The sequence below is a fragment of the Stenella coeruleoalba genome (genome assembly GCF_951394435.1).
Source record: "Stenella coeruleoalba genome assembly, chromosome: 20".
NCBI classification, from domain to species: Eukaryota; Metazoa; Chordata; class Mammalia; order Artiodactyla; family Delphinidae; genus Stenella; species Stenella coeruleoalba.
In genome coordinates this window covers 46,784,371-46,798,657 of record NC_137166.1, presented here as the reverse complement: position 1 = coordinate 46,798,657, position 14,287 = coordinate 46,784,371, and the positions used below count along the sequence as shown (strand labels likewise).

At 54.3% G+C, this 14,287-nt stretch overlaps 1 protein-coding gene across 3 annotated transcripts; it reads right to left on the bottom strand.

Moving 5' to 3' along the window:
* Positions 1-2,841: 2,841 nt before the first annotated feature.
* Positions 2,842-14,234, bottom strand: SHKBP1 (SH3KBP1 binding protein 1). Of its 3 annotated transcripts, none has more exons than XM_079908665.1 (18): positions 14,105-14,234; positions 13,832-13,885; positions 13,667-13,712; positions 13,487-13,560; positions 13,127-13,185; positions 12,818-12,898; positions 11,688-11,849; positions 11,517-11,607; positions 11,236-11,426; positions 10,535-10,650; positions 9,624-9,711; positions 9,393-9,509; positions 6,750-6,920; positions 5,538-5,693; positions 5,021-5,117; positions 3,775-3,953; positions 3,372-3,486; positions 2,842-3,250 (listed from the first exon to the last, which is right to left on the bottom strand). In XM_079908665.1, the coding sequence occupies exons 1-18, from the start codon at positions 14,188-14,190 to the stop codon at positions 3,019-3,021; spliced, it is 2,115 nt and encodes a 704-aa protein (XP_079764791.1). In that variant the 5' UTR covers positions 14,191-14,234; the 3' UTR covers positions 2,842-3,018. The 3 variants fall into 3 exon arrangements, with proteins under 3 accessions (XP_079764791.1, XP_079764792.1, XP_079764793.1); XM_079908666.1 differs by having other exon boundaries at positions 3,372-3,483; XM_079908667.1 differs by lacking the exon at positions 13,487-13,560 and having other exon boundaries at positions 14,105-14,189.
* Between the last annotated feature and the right edge of the window lie 53 nt (positions 14,235-14,287).

The window sequence follows — 14,287 nt, the reverse complement described above, 5'->3', positions numbered from 1 at the left end:
CCGGCTCTGCTCTCCTATTTGCACCCCTCTTCACCGCCACCCCTAGAGGGTACCACAGCCCCCTCCCTGCCTGAATATTTAAAGACTCCCAAGAGCACCCCTCCCACTCCCAGAATTGCAGACTTTCTCCTTAAAGAATTCCAGTCCCCTCTCCTTCTAGGGACCTCTACCATTAGGAGCCCCAAGCCACAAGTGGCCTTAGTCCCCACCCGCACCCGCTTTAGTGGGTTCTAGGCTCCAAGCCCTGCTCACAACCTTCCAACTCAGAGGGTCTCAAGCCCAGCCCCGCCCTTTCATTATAAATTCAAGGCCCCACCCTCTTTCCTCAGAATTACAAGCCCCGCCTCTCTGCTCCCAAAGGCATCAGAGCTTCACAGCCTGCCCCCTAGTTGACCCCTTCTCTTTCAGGTCACAACCCTTTCCCACAAGAATTGGGCCAAGGCCCCACACTTAGGATCCCAAACCCTACCCCTTTCACGTTTGTCCCCCCTCCGGGGACCCCGTCTCTCAAAGCAGTTTGATTCTGAAGGTTCCCAGTTCTGTAGCCTTAGCCCCGCCCCGAGTAGACCCCAGCCTCCGCCCACACAGGGTACTAGGCCTGACCATACCATACGGCTGACCCCAGACTAAGAACTGCAATCAATTCAGGTTCGAATTCATCCCCAACTCCTGCTCCTTCTTCCAAGGGATGTGCAAGGAGGACAGGGGACCCCCTTCACCCTCCCGCCTTACCTTGAGGCACACGGGCTGATTCACACAGCCACACTCACACCCGTTAACGTCACCTACAGCAATCCATGCCTACACCCAAAACTGACACCCAGAAGTCTGGGCCCACCCACCGTCCAGGGACTCACAGCCCCTTGGAGCAATAACGACGGCACTCAGGCCCCACTCAGGGGCATTTGTGAGTTGTCCCAGCTCAGTGATGGAGTGCCTGGCTCTGCCCACTGAATATGCCGTGTCCCTGTCTTCGTGTAGCTCCCGCGATCTCTGCTAACATGACCCTGCAGGACAGTGTGTCCCTGCCCCTGTTGCCCCCCTCCCCGTCTCCTACCCTGTAGCTGGAGCATTTGCTGGGGGCGCCGCCGAAATTTCTCCCTTCTGCTTGGGATCCAGGGCATCTTCAATGCTCGTTGCTAGGCAACAGCCTCTGGCTCACCACTGCAACTTCCGGGGATGGCGTTGGCTTCCCCTCCCCCCCAGAATTTGGAGTTCCCAGCTCCCAATCCCCCCCTACCAGTGCCACTATCTTCCAGGGTTGCTTCTATGTCTCTCCTGTATCTTGATCTGATCTCGACCCTTCAGAATCCCTCAGAGTTCTAGAGCCCTGGCCTTCCAGAAGCTTCCTCCATTGTATGTGCTCACACACGGGGTTTTATCCTGGTATTAAAAAAACAAACAAATCTTTTTAGTGTTCTTGATTTTCTAACATTCTCTTCCTCAGTTCTAGAATCACTAGCATCCCAGAAACACAAGTGTTCTGGATTCCCTGGCATGGAAAAAAAAAACGATCTCAATAATCTAGCTCTGTGAGCATTACAAAATACCCCCATATTCTAGATCACAGACATTCCAGAACACTCATGTTTTAGAATCACTCACCTTTTAGGCCTCCCACTCATGTTCTAGATTCTCTGGCAATCCAGAACCCCTTGACATTATGGATTTCTTAGGATGCAAACAAATCCTCTAGTGATCTAGAAGGGAAGGGCTGGCTTTCCAGAATATGCCTGTGCTCTAGATTTCCTAGCAATCCAGATTCCTTTCTGTTTCCTATAATTATCAGCATTCCAGAATGCCTGGCTTGCAAAATATTCCTACTGGTGTAGATTCCTAGGCATTCTAGAAAGCTCCTCTGTTCTAGAATCATTGACTTTCCAGGTCCTTTTTCAGAAACTTCTACAGTCTGGATTCTTTGATATGCAGGGAGGAAGCCTAATACTGCTCATCCACTAGTACTCTAGAATATTCCTGTGTTCTACGTTTCCTAACATTCTAGACCCCACTCCCCCATGTTATAGAACTTCTGGCATTCCAGAAACTCTGGAATTCCAGGATTAGCATGTTCTAAAATCCCTTGTTCTTAGTTGGTCCGCTTTCTCTTCTATTATTGACCCTAGGAAAAGATGCAGAAAACTTCCCTGAGGAGTTGACATAGGTAGGTATTAACTGGGGAAAAACCTCAAGGATGTCAGGCTGGGGTGAGCTGATCCTGTGCTACATACCCTCCCTGGTGTGGGCAAGAGAGGGGTGAAAGACTGGGCAGCCAGGGGTATGGGCAAAGTGTTTGCAGTGGTGAGGTTTGGGGTACAAATGTCACCTAGCCGACATCTGTGTTTCTGCCAACCTGTACCTATTCATCCCTGTTTGTGGTAACAGTACCCTGAATCACCTTTCAGGAACTCTTCCTCCACTCTGTCAACACGGGGCTGACCTCACTGCCTGGCTCGTGAGGGCACGTGATTAGTTCAGGAATGGCCATCTGATTCAGTTTAAGTCAATGAGAATCAGTCCTGTGATTTTGCTGCTGCTAGAGAGAAAAATGTTGCTAAGGAGCTACCTGGAGTTATCCTGGCACAGAGGGGGGAAAACCTGACTGAGAATGACCCCAGAGGAGAGCAAAGCCAAAAGATGGAAAGATATTCTGGATGAGTGTTTGAGCCCTGGATCCAGCCATGCCTGAAGCCAGAGTGTAAACCAATTCCCCTTCTTTACTTAAACCAGGAGAGACAGATGTTCCCGAATCTACAGCCAGGGACCTGGTTGGGCGCCACGGCTCTCTTACCCTTTCCCTAGGGGTGCCCAAATCCTCTCAGAACGTGACCAAGGTGCTGGCAGTGAGAACTTTATTAGGGAAGGGTGACTTTGGCTCCAGAAAAGGGAGATGATGGGGGCCTAGTAACACTAACCACTCCAAGGAGGCCCTGGCCCTGAACCCAGGACTGTGACAGGAAGCGGGGCAGGCACCTGAGTCCCCCAGGGCCTGGGTATCTCAAGGCACCATGGCAGCCATGTTCAGAAGGAAGTTTCAGTGAGCTTCATCTTGGGGGGTGCAAGGGGGGCCCCGAGACCCGCGGAGGGCCGGGGGGCCGGTGTCGGTGGCCGCCGGGGCTCCGGCCCGCTCCGCACCAGTTCCTGGCAGCGTTCCACGAAGCTGCCTCCCCAGCGGCGCCGGGCCTCAGCCTGTGGGGGGCTCGGGCTCCCACGGCGGCTGGACAGGGAGGCGCTGCTGAAGGCTGAGTGGAGACTGAGGGGGTGATGAGGGTCAGTGCAGGTCATCAGGGTGGAGCTGGGTCCCCCCTGCCCCCAGGCCACCGTGTTCTGCCCTCCGCCTCATTGCTCAGAAGGGGAAGTGGAGTCATGCCTACCTGGTGAGAGAGGTCCGGGGCGAGGGGCTGGGGGGAGCACCCCTGAAGGAAGCCAGCGGTGCTAGTTCGCACTGCTCCAGCTGTTCCAGCAGCTCTTCCTCTGTCAGGCCCCCTGCTGGGGGCGGCAAGGAAGCAGGGTCAGGGGCAAGACAAGGGCACAGGCCAAGAGACAAAGGTCATGTGCAAGGACTGAGGTCGGGATAGGAGGAAAGATGCAGAGGTCGATGGACAGGGGTCAGAAGCTAAGAAAGAGAGGTTAAAAAGCAAGGGCGAGGAGGGGTTGGGGGCCAGGGAAAGGGGCCAGAGGGCAAGGGCTTGGGGAGGGAGCTCATGGCGAAGGAGGTTGTGGAGAGGGTGCAGGGTGAGTCTGTGGGGCTTGGGACGGGACTGGAGCGGGGCGTACCAGGCGCCTGGCCGAGGCCGACCATGGCGGTGGTCAGGTCCCACATGGCCAAGCTGCCGTTGGCCTGGCCAGTGAGCAGGTAGCGCCGGGGCCGGGAGCCCAGCCTCCGGGAGCCCTCACACTCGAGCACTGTGAAGGCGGTGGTGGGCGAGCCGTCCACGGAGCGCACGGAGCACACCCTGAGAGGGGAGGGGCAGGGGTCACCTTGGCCACACCAGGGCCTGGCCTGGTCCCTCTTCTCATCTTTATACCCCTCCCAGGCCTCAGTCCCCACCGCCCTTGTGGTTTCAGTTCCTGCTTCTCGGATGAGCACCCAACCCTCTCCATCCCTCCCAAATCTACTGTCTTGGGTTCCAGCCCTGTGGGGACCAGGAGCCTCCTGGATGTCCCCAGCCCCACACACTCACCCTGGGGCTCAAATGGGATTCTTCCCCACACATGTTGCCCTCCCTGTTCCTGTCTCAGGGAGGGCCCAAGACTCATCCTGGGTGCCTCCCTCACTTCCCAGCATTCCCCATGGCCGGCCCCCTCCTCCCCTCCCCATCTGGCCCTGATCAAGCCCTGCCCTCTCCGGCCAGGCATCTGTCCCAGCCTGCTCTCCAACCTCCAGTCCATCCCCCTCAGAGCGGCCATGGCTCCCCAGGACACTCAGGACAGTCTCAGCTCTTCCGTACGATTGGCAAGGCTGCGCCCCTCTGCAGCCCCATTTCTCACCTCTTGGTGCTCCAGCCCCCAGAGACCATGCATGTCCCTGGTTATCCTCTCTGGCCGTTCCAGCCTTTGCACATGCTGCCCCTTCAGCCAGGCACAGACTTTCCCCTCCCTCCTTTCTTCTGCTCATTCCTATTTATCCTCAAGGTCTCTGCTCAGAGACTCCCCTCCAACAGGCCCCCTTCCCAGGCTGGAGCAAGCACCGCCTCTGGGCTCCCACAGCTTCCCGTCCCTCCCCCATCCTGGCCCTCACCCCCCAGCCTGTGCACACACCCCCAGCCCCCAGCCCGGCCCTGACTACACTGGGCGATCTCTGCTTGCGGTCCAGCAGGGGCACCTGGGATTGTTCCAGCTTCACTCCCATCCACACATGTCACACCTTTGATACCCCAAACTCCAAATCTAGGACCAGGCTTGTGCTCCTTCCCAGCCTCTGCTCCTGCGGTGTCCCTTGGCTGGGATGCCCTTCTGACCTCCCTGGCATCTTGCCTTCTCCTCTGACCGCCCCCCCTCCGTCTGACGGGATGGTCCTCACCGCTGACCAGTGGAGGAAAGACGCACGAAGAGCTGGCTGGCATTCGGTACCACCTTCTGAATGAACACTTGCTGGTCGTCCCGCTCGCCGTAGGGGCCTGGGCCAGGGAGAGGGGGGCAGTCAGGGCCAGCTGGGGTCCCTGTGACCTCCAGATCCCAAGACTCTGCCTCCTTCCCCACTGCTGAGCCTCCCCCCCAGGACCAGGTCCCCATCCCCAGGTGGCTAAGGTTGGGCGAGGTCAGACAGGGTTGGGTGTCAGCAACAGTCAGTGCAGTTCAGGCACATCAGGGGCAGGGGGCGGATCCTGGGTCAGCAGGAATCAATGGGGGTAACAGAATTCAACTGGGATAGCTGGGAGTAAGTGGCGGTCAATAGGGGTCAGGTGGTGATGGGTGGAGGTCAACCCCAGTAGCTGGGTGGGTCAAGAGAGGTCTACAGGGGTCAGGAAAGGGATCAGTGGAGGCCAATGGAGGTCAGGCAAGGTCCGTGCGGTGGGGGACCCGGGGCCAGGAGGCACCAATGTCATTGCCAGCACTGCAGCCGCCATGCCCGTCGGCCGATTCCAGCGCCAGGATCTTGAATGAAGCGAGCGGGGTGGAGCCAGGCTGGGTGGAAATCATGCCACGGAAGCGAGTCACAGACCACGTCCGCACGTGGTTGTTGTCGGCACAGACTGAGGAGCCAGGGGGCAGCAGCAGGTCAGGCCCGGCCGTGGCATCACCACTGCCCGACCTTCCTGAGCCCCGGGATGACCTCCTTTCAAAGGTGTCAGGATTCAGGCCCCTCTGAATGCTTCCCTTTCAGAGAATTCTCTCTTCCCCAGAACTCCAAAGAGTTAACAATCCCGGTGGCTCTGCCTCCAAATCATTCCAGGGCCTGATCTCACTTTTCCCTGTCCACTGCTCCCACCTCACCCCTGCCCTGGTCCTGTCCATCTCATCTCCTGCCTGGACCACTGCAGCAGCCTCCTCCTTGGCCTTCCTGCTCCCATCCTGTCCCCACATGCAGTCAGAGGGACCCTGTGAACACCTGTGTCAGGTCACAGCCCTCCTCTGCTGTGAGACCTCCCGCGGCGCCATCTCATTCAGGGTTAAGGACAAAGTCTTCTCCATGGGTTACAAGGTCCCACTGACTTACCCCATCACCCTCCACCCTCTTCCTCACCCACTCCACTCTGGGCCCAGTGGGCCCCTGCTCTTCCTTAGACACACCAAACATCCTCCCACCTCAGAGCCTTTGCAATGCCTGTTCCCTCTGCCTGGAATGCTTGTCCCCCCTGACCTGCACTGTTCATTTCTGTTCAGAGCTCCTTCCTCAGGAAGAACTTCCCAAACCATGCACTCTCCAGTGATCCTGGCACTCTCTTGGCCTCTCACATAGCTTTGTTTTTATTCATGGCCCCCATCCCCATTGCCAGATAGTGATTTATATTTTTATTGATTTATTGTCTGCTGCCCCCGCTAAAGCGTCAGCTCCACGAGGTTAGGGACTTGGCCTGTCTTATCACTGTTTCCCCCGTGCCTGGCAATTGCTAAATTGATTAATTTTCCCCTCTCCCTGGCAAATCCACTCTCCCCCAGACTGGTCCCCTTCACGGAATTCTCCAGAGGCCACTCCCCACACACTGTCTCTCCCCAGTATAAACCCTCATCCACCTGGCTTCGTGCTCACAGCTAAGCCATCGCTCCTGCAGGGAGATGGGCTTGTGGGGCAGCCGGCCAAGGCTCACCTGAGATGAGGTGCTTCTCTGACAGCATGATCTTGGTGACGGGGCTGCGGTGCACGGTGAAGGTCTGAAAGAGCTGAGGCCCCGAGCCCACGGTCTCGGGATGCTGCACGATGACACGCACACCCCCCGAGCTCGTGCCGTAGGCGATCTCAATCCAGTTCCCACTGTCACCTGGGGAGGGGCCGAGGAGGAAGAGAGGGACAGGGTCACAGAGAGACAGAAACCAAGGCAGAGAGAAGAGGCAACAGACAAAGAACAGATGCAGAGTCAGAAAGTAAAGGGAGAGGGAGAGATGGAGAGAACAAGGTGGCGAGACGTGGGGAACGGAGGAATGGGAGACAGAGGGACGGGGCAGAGAAACCAGAGACAGAAATTAAGACAGAGAGGGAGACAGATTGACATATGTATACTAATATGTGTAAAATAGATAACTAATAAGAACGTGCTATATAAAAAATAAATTAAAATTTTAAAAAAGACAGAGAGAGGGCTTCCCTGGTGGCGCAGTGGTTGAGAGTCCGCCTGCCAATGCAGGGGACACGGGTTCGTGCCCCGGTCCGGGAAGATCCCACATGCTGGGGAGCAGCTGGGCCCATGAGCCATGGCTGTTGAGCCTGTGCTCCGCAACGGGAGAGGCCACAACAGTGAGAGGCCCGTGTACCACAAAAAAAAAAAAAAAAAAAAAAAGAAGACAGAGAGAGACAAAGCTGAGAAGAGGGGGAAGAAAGATAGAAAAATAGAGAAACAGGGAACCAAGAAACAAATCACAGGGAGGGATACAGAGACAGAGACTGACAGAGAGAGAGATGGAATTCGAGAGAAAGACAGAGAAACATAGAAAGGGACATATAAACAAACAGGCCCGGGTTCAGTCTCTTCAGGGAACTAAGATCCTGCAAGCCACATGGTGGGGTGGGGTCAAGCAAACAAACAAAACCAGACAGACAGCAAGGCAAGAAAATGAAACTCGACACAGCGTGCCTGAGGAACTCCCCAACCTTGCCAAATTTCCACAGGGGAAAGGTATGTTGTAACGTCACAAACTTAATGGACCATCTTAGGGAATGTGGGTAAAATGTGGTTTTAATATTTTATGCAGGAGTTAGAAGCAGTGGATTCAGGTTATGAATAGCAACATGGATGGATATTTAACCTAGGGCAGGATGCACAAAAGTAAGATATATAAACTGAGTTATATACCCCATACCATTTATGCAAATTCAAAAACATGCCCATAATATCCATTTTGTAAGGACACAAACAAATGAAAATATAAATGCTAAACGTGACAGAACAGTGGCACGTGGTGAGGAGGGGGATGGGGAGGAAAGGAGTAAATCAATGACATAAGAAAGGGGCCTTAGGAATCCCCTGGCAGTCCAGTGGTTGGGGCTCCGCGCTCTCACGGCCAAGGGCCTGGGCTCAATCCCTGGTCAGGGAACTAAGATCCCACAAGCCACACAGTGTGGCCAAATAAATAAATAAATACAGTTTAAAAAAAGAAAGGGGCCTTATGTGATGACATGCTGTGAAGTTAAGTTTATTATTAGTTTACGCCTGCTAGAAAAAAATGCACTGTGACCCCTACCTCACGCCATACCTAAAAGTTAATTTGAAATGGAACAGAAACCTACGTGTAAAAGCTAAAACTGCAAAGCTTCTAGAAGAAAACATAGGGAAAAATCTTCACAACCTGGGGGTAGGGTAAGAGATCTTAAGCTCCAAAAAAGCACTAACCATTAAAAGAAATTAATCGTTAACCAAAGTGAAAAAAGTCAGACACAAAAAGCCACACACTGCATGATTCCATTTACATTAAATGTCTAGAACAGGCAAATCCAGAGACACAGAAAGTGGATCAGAGGTGTCCAGGCGCTGCCAGGAGGGAGGACTGGGGTGTGACTGCTAACGAGCGTGGGTTGTTTTGGGGGCTGATAAAAACGTTCTGGAATTAGACAGTGGTGATGGTGGTACCACTTTGTGAATCTACTAAAATTACTCAGTTGTGAATTTTCTGGTATGGGAATTATAGCTCAGAAAAAACAAACAAAAACACTATTTCTCTGCATTTACCATCAAGAAAACAAAACACAAAGACTGTCTCAAGGGAGAGAACTCAGCTTCATCCACTGTAACACATGCATCCTCTTTTTGGTTGACTGTTCATGTTTTTTGGATTTTGTTTGTTTTGGGTTTTTGTTTGTTGTTGTTGTTGTTGCTGTTTTGGTGTGTGTGTGTGTGCGTTTGGCCACGCTACACAGCTTATGGGATTTTAGTTTCCGACTAGGAATCGAACCTGGGCCCTTGGTAGTGAGAACCTGGAGTCCTAACCACTGGGCCGCCTGGGAATTCCCGAGACATGCATCCTCTTTGTTTCAGGAGCGTGCAAGCAGCACGCCCTAATCACGGATATGGGAAAGAAACACCAAGATCAACAACTAGAGGTCAATTTTGCCCCTGGTGAAGAGGCCCGCCATGGCGGAGCGCCTAGAACATGCCTATATGTAAGTGGTGCTCAGTAACTGTTGAATGACTGTATGAGTTGAATCTGTCTGCTTCTCCATAAATCTCACTGGGTCGTGCTACACAAGTGATGGGGAGACAGCTCCGGGCTGCAGGGCAGGGAGCTGAGCTATAGCTTACTGGTCTTTGGAGTGAGGTAGACACTCAGGGCTGTGACTCCATCCTCCGCCGGGTCCCGGTAGAGCTCGCTGACAAGGAGGTCATTGTCTTTCATGCGCAGGGGGAATTTCTGCACATCTGGGGTGAACAGGGAGGATAGAGTGGGTTTGTTCAAGGTACCCCAGCCTTTCCCCTCCTCTCCCACCTCTCAGGGGAGGTTCTCAGGCAGCTGGGGTGCCAGCTGCTGCTCACCCACGTAGTAGATGGAGCCGTTGTTGCAGCCCAGGAGGAGGAAGGAGCCTGCAGCATCGTAACTGGTGATGGGCTGCACCTCCTGGACCTGGGGGTGGGGCGGGGTGGGCTGTGGCCATGGTGCCGTCCCTTCCTGCCTTTGCCTCTGCAGTACCCCCCCCCCCCCCGCATGCCCATGCCTCCCTGCTCCAGCACCCTCCCTCCAGTTTCTAGGCCCACTCCTCCCCAGCCTTGCCTGCTCCAGGCCTGCATCATCGGCGTCTGTCTCTGAATGGCTCTTGGTTGGCGCTGCTGTCTCGTGGCCTCTCCTTGACTCTGTATTTCTGACATTTCTTTATTCATCTCCCTCTTTCTCTCTGTGTCCCTTCATCTACTACAGTCATTTAGTCCTGGTTTCTCTCCATCCACCCTCTTTCTGTCTCTCTGGCACCTCTGACCTCCTGTTTCCATTTGTCTGTTTCTCTCCATCTCTGTTTCTTTCTCTGTCCTTTCTCTGTTTGTCTGTCTCTCTCAGCCGAACGCTCACACTTTAGAAAACAACGCTGTGGGTGTATTTTCTGTTTTATATGTTGGACAGAGCTTGGGGCGAGTGCAGAGAGAATGACGGACGTTTGCACGTCTGTCTCTGGGTTTCCGCCTCCTCTACCATCTCCCCTCACCCGGTCTCCCACCCAGTGTCTGGAGAACCCTCTCTTCCTTTCCAAACCCACCATCCTTCACGTCAGCCACGAAGGCCTCCTGGATCCTCCTTTGGCCTTTATCATACCCCATCCTACCCCACCACTGGATCTGGCCCACTGCTGGGTCCCCTGGTTCTCTCCAGGTCGGGTGGGGCAGAAAGGAACCCCTCCCTGGGTCTGACTGGTCTGGGCACCCGAGAAAGAGGCAGCCAGGCTGGCCAGTGCCCTGACCTGCCAGTGCTTGGTGACGGCATTCCACACCCCGATGCGCCCCGTGTGGCTTGTGGCGATGAGCTGGTTCCCGACGAAGAATAAGGCCTCCACAGGCACGCCCAGATGGAAGACTCCTGCACAGGGTGAGGAAGGCTGAGCCAGGACCCCCTTTCACGGGGGAGAAAAGGGGTGGCAGGAAGAACTCCAAGGGCCAGAGGATTCAACTTGGTCAGAGAATCTTTACAGGCTAGAGGATTCCAGCAGGAATTACAGAGGATTACAACGGGCCAGATTCCTGCTGCGGCGTGGGACTCTAACAGGGTGTGGAATTCTAACACAGCTAAGATTTTCAACAAAGGCAAAAAACTCTATGGGCGGCAGAGGATTCTCACGAGGATTAAGATTTGTTAGCGAACTAGTCTAGGGAGTCAGATTTCTAACGGGAACAGATTCTAACAGGTCTGGGATTGCACTGGCATGGAGAATTCTACCCAAGCAAAGAGATCTAACAGGGCAGTGAATTCTGACGGAGGAGAGAATTGTATGTGGGTGGATTTTTCTACCAGACCAACGAATGCTAACAGGATACGGAATTCTAAAGGGCTGGAGCAGCCTAATAACGCAAAGAGAATTGTGGCCCGTGGGCTGTTTTAACAGGCCACAAGTTGGAGTAGAATTCTAAAGGGCAAAAGGGTTCTGGAAAAAGCCTGGTGCCATACCTATCTCAGAGCCGCCACCTTCTGCCTGCAGAGCCCACAGCAGAATCTCGCTGCCCGTGGCTGCTGCCACCATCTTGTCATGCTCACCCAGGGCCCCACTGAGCACCCGGGCTGTGAGTGCCAGTCGCTCTATGGGCCAGTCCAGGCGGGGACTGGAAAACACCAGCTGCCAGCCAGAGGCTTCCTTCAGCCTGGAAGATTGAGGGACGTCGTGAACCCTCACCCTGAGCCCTCCCCATCAACAGGGCTTAAGGTGTCCTCCCACCACCCTCCCTGAGCACCTATAGCAGACAAGAAACTGGGTATAGGCCACGGCGATCCAGTTGTGGTGTCCACACACCAGGCGCACCATTCCCGGCTCCTCTGGTAGCCCTTGTGGGGAAAGGCAGGGATCAGGGCAGGGTCACAGGGGCCCACTGGCTGCCCCAGTCTCCCAAGAGACAGAAATGTACCTGATGGGGAGGGAGGGGCTTTCTCATCTAGCATTCGGCCCAGCAGCCCTGCATTGCCCAGGTTGGGGGGCATCGTGTTGCTCCGTCGAACAGGGGCTGGGCGTCCCCCTCCTTGCTGGGGCCCCACCAGGCTATGCCTGTTCCGCCGCTTCACCGGGAACACTGTGGCAGGGAGAAGGGGCAGAGTGACAATCATTGTAATAATTGTAATAATTGTCACATAGCAAGCACTTAAAGTGTGCCAGATGCTGATTTTGCCACGTGGGTAGCATCGTCTCCTAGAGAAAAGATTTTCGGTGGTGCAGGGACATGGCGTTAAATGAGACTGAATCACACAGCGAGCTGCTCCCTTTTCAGTTCCTTTGAGCCCATCACAAAGAAAGAATCAGTTTGGGGCTGCCACGATATTAATACCTCTTCAATATTTGGCAATCTTTCCTTTTAAGAAATGGAAGCCTGTCTCATTGGCAGACAACAGCATCTACCCAGAGTTTAATTACACTGTTATGTTTGGGGTTTATTTCACGTCTACTTATTTATGGCATGAAGGTAGTGACAAAAAGCTTCTGTTTAAAACAATTAAAAAAAAAACAGGGTCAAACTAAGTTAAGAGAACAATACGTCTTCATATTTGACAAACTTCATGAAGGCAGTAGATCTTGACTGAGGTTAGGGAAATAAAGCCATAAACTGAATTTCCCCACTCTGTTCCTTCTACCTATCAGCAAAGCCTAGTAGATTACAGTTCCCAATAACCACGGGTGCATATTTTCCATGGCCAGTGGGCTGGCTGCTCCATGGAGATTATAGTCAATAACTCTCCTTCTATATTTCTCCCCTCCATGCAAGGGACACCAGTTCTCCCTAAGCCTCCCTACAAGGAAATCAAACCTGGACTACAACTCCCATTGGGCTCTAGGGTAAGCTTCTGAGCCTCAGGGGGACTAGCTTGGCCCATTGCCTCATTGGAAATGCTGTTTCTTACTTCCTTTCCAAGCATCAGTCCAAGCATTTGATATAGAACTACAAATCCCATAGTGTCTCAGGGCCCACAGCTCAGGCTCCCAAGAGCTGCAGCCTTATGGGAAATGTAGTCTTTAGCCCCCCCCCCATTCCTTAGTAGTTCCCACCTGGTGGAGGCAGGTAACCATTGAAGAGGACGTTTCCGCAAGAAGATCGATCCAACTCTTCCCGAAGCTGCAGACGACGAACTAAGACGGAAGGACTCAAAGGCTGGGACTTGGAGAACACTGAGGCAGATCCCTTTCCCCCTCCCCCATCTCTTTCTCCACAGAATATCACCACCCTCCTGAGACCCAGGACCAAACCCAGGGCTCTCAGCTCTAACCCAACCTTCTTTCAGGAGAGAGGCGAAAGGGGAGCATCACTAGTGAGCTGGTTTTCTATGGGATGAGGATGCTAAAGGGGGCCCCACTTACCCAGAGGAGTGAGTCCATAGAACTGGGCTTCGTGGAGGAGGCTGGAACCGTGGATACCCCTGGGTAGTAGAATTGACTAGGGGTCAGGGTCTGGGGAGTGGGAGTGGACAGAGAATGCTGAGGACGAAGTTTTCAAAACTGCACAGAGAATCTCAAGAGGTAGAAAATTTTGATTGGATCAAGATTCTAAGGTGAAAATGTGTGTGTATGTGTGTGTGTGTGTTTTGTGGGGGAGAATTCTAAGGACGCATAATTTAAATATGATCAAGGAGCTTAAGTGAACATTCTGAGGGGAAGAAGAGACTTCCGGGGGGGGGCGGTGAAGACGGTGGGGGACTCCCCTTTATTTTCCATGCCAACCTGGGGTCCAACTCTTTGGTGCGCAGGAAGTTGAGGATAGGGGCGAAGACGGTGGGGTCCCTGTCGATGAAGATCTGCGGGGAAGGGAGGCAGAGGATAGATAGGGCAAAGAGCCGGGCTGAGTGCGGATCCTGTCCCTCCTCCTACCGGCCGCCCCATATCAGCTCTTGCTCTACTCACGGCTCCGGTCTCATCTTTCAGTGTTGAGATGCGTCCGCTCAGAAGACTGCAGGGAGGGGACGCAGAGCAGGTGTCACGGGCCGGGGTGTGTGTGTGAGGGGGAGATTAGGTCTCCCCATACCCTCTCCTTCCGCCCCCCCACCCCAAACTCGCTCTCCCAATCACCTGGAGAAGAAGGAGTCTGGGATCCAGGTGAGAGTCTGGCGAGAGGTACTGAATCTGTGCGGGGACCGTGAGCGGACGCGAGATGATGAGGAATGGGGCCCCCAATCTCAACCCGGTGAGTTCCCTTCCTTCCCCCAGCACCCATCCAGGCTCCCCACCTCCAGCAGGGGGCGGAGCAATCCCTGATGGACAGGAATTCCCCCGGTAGAGGCGGGTACTCCCACCCCGTTCCCCGTTCCTGAGAGTAGCGCCTCAGGAAACTCCTACACTCACCTTTTGCCTCCCACGTTCAGATGAATCACCTCCCCGGGAGGTCCCCGACCTGGGACCCCGTCTGCTGCAGGGGCCGCGGCTGCCATGGCCCCCGGGCTAGCCGGCCGGCCTGCACCCGCTTCCGGGTGTGGATCCCGCCCCGCCCCCACCGGGTGCTCATTGGGCAGGAGACTCCCGGAGCCA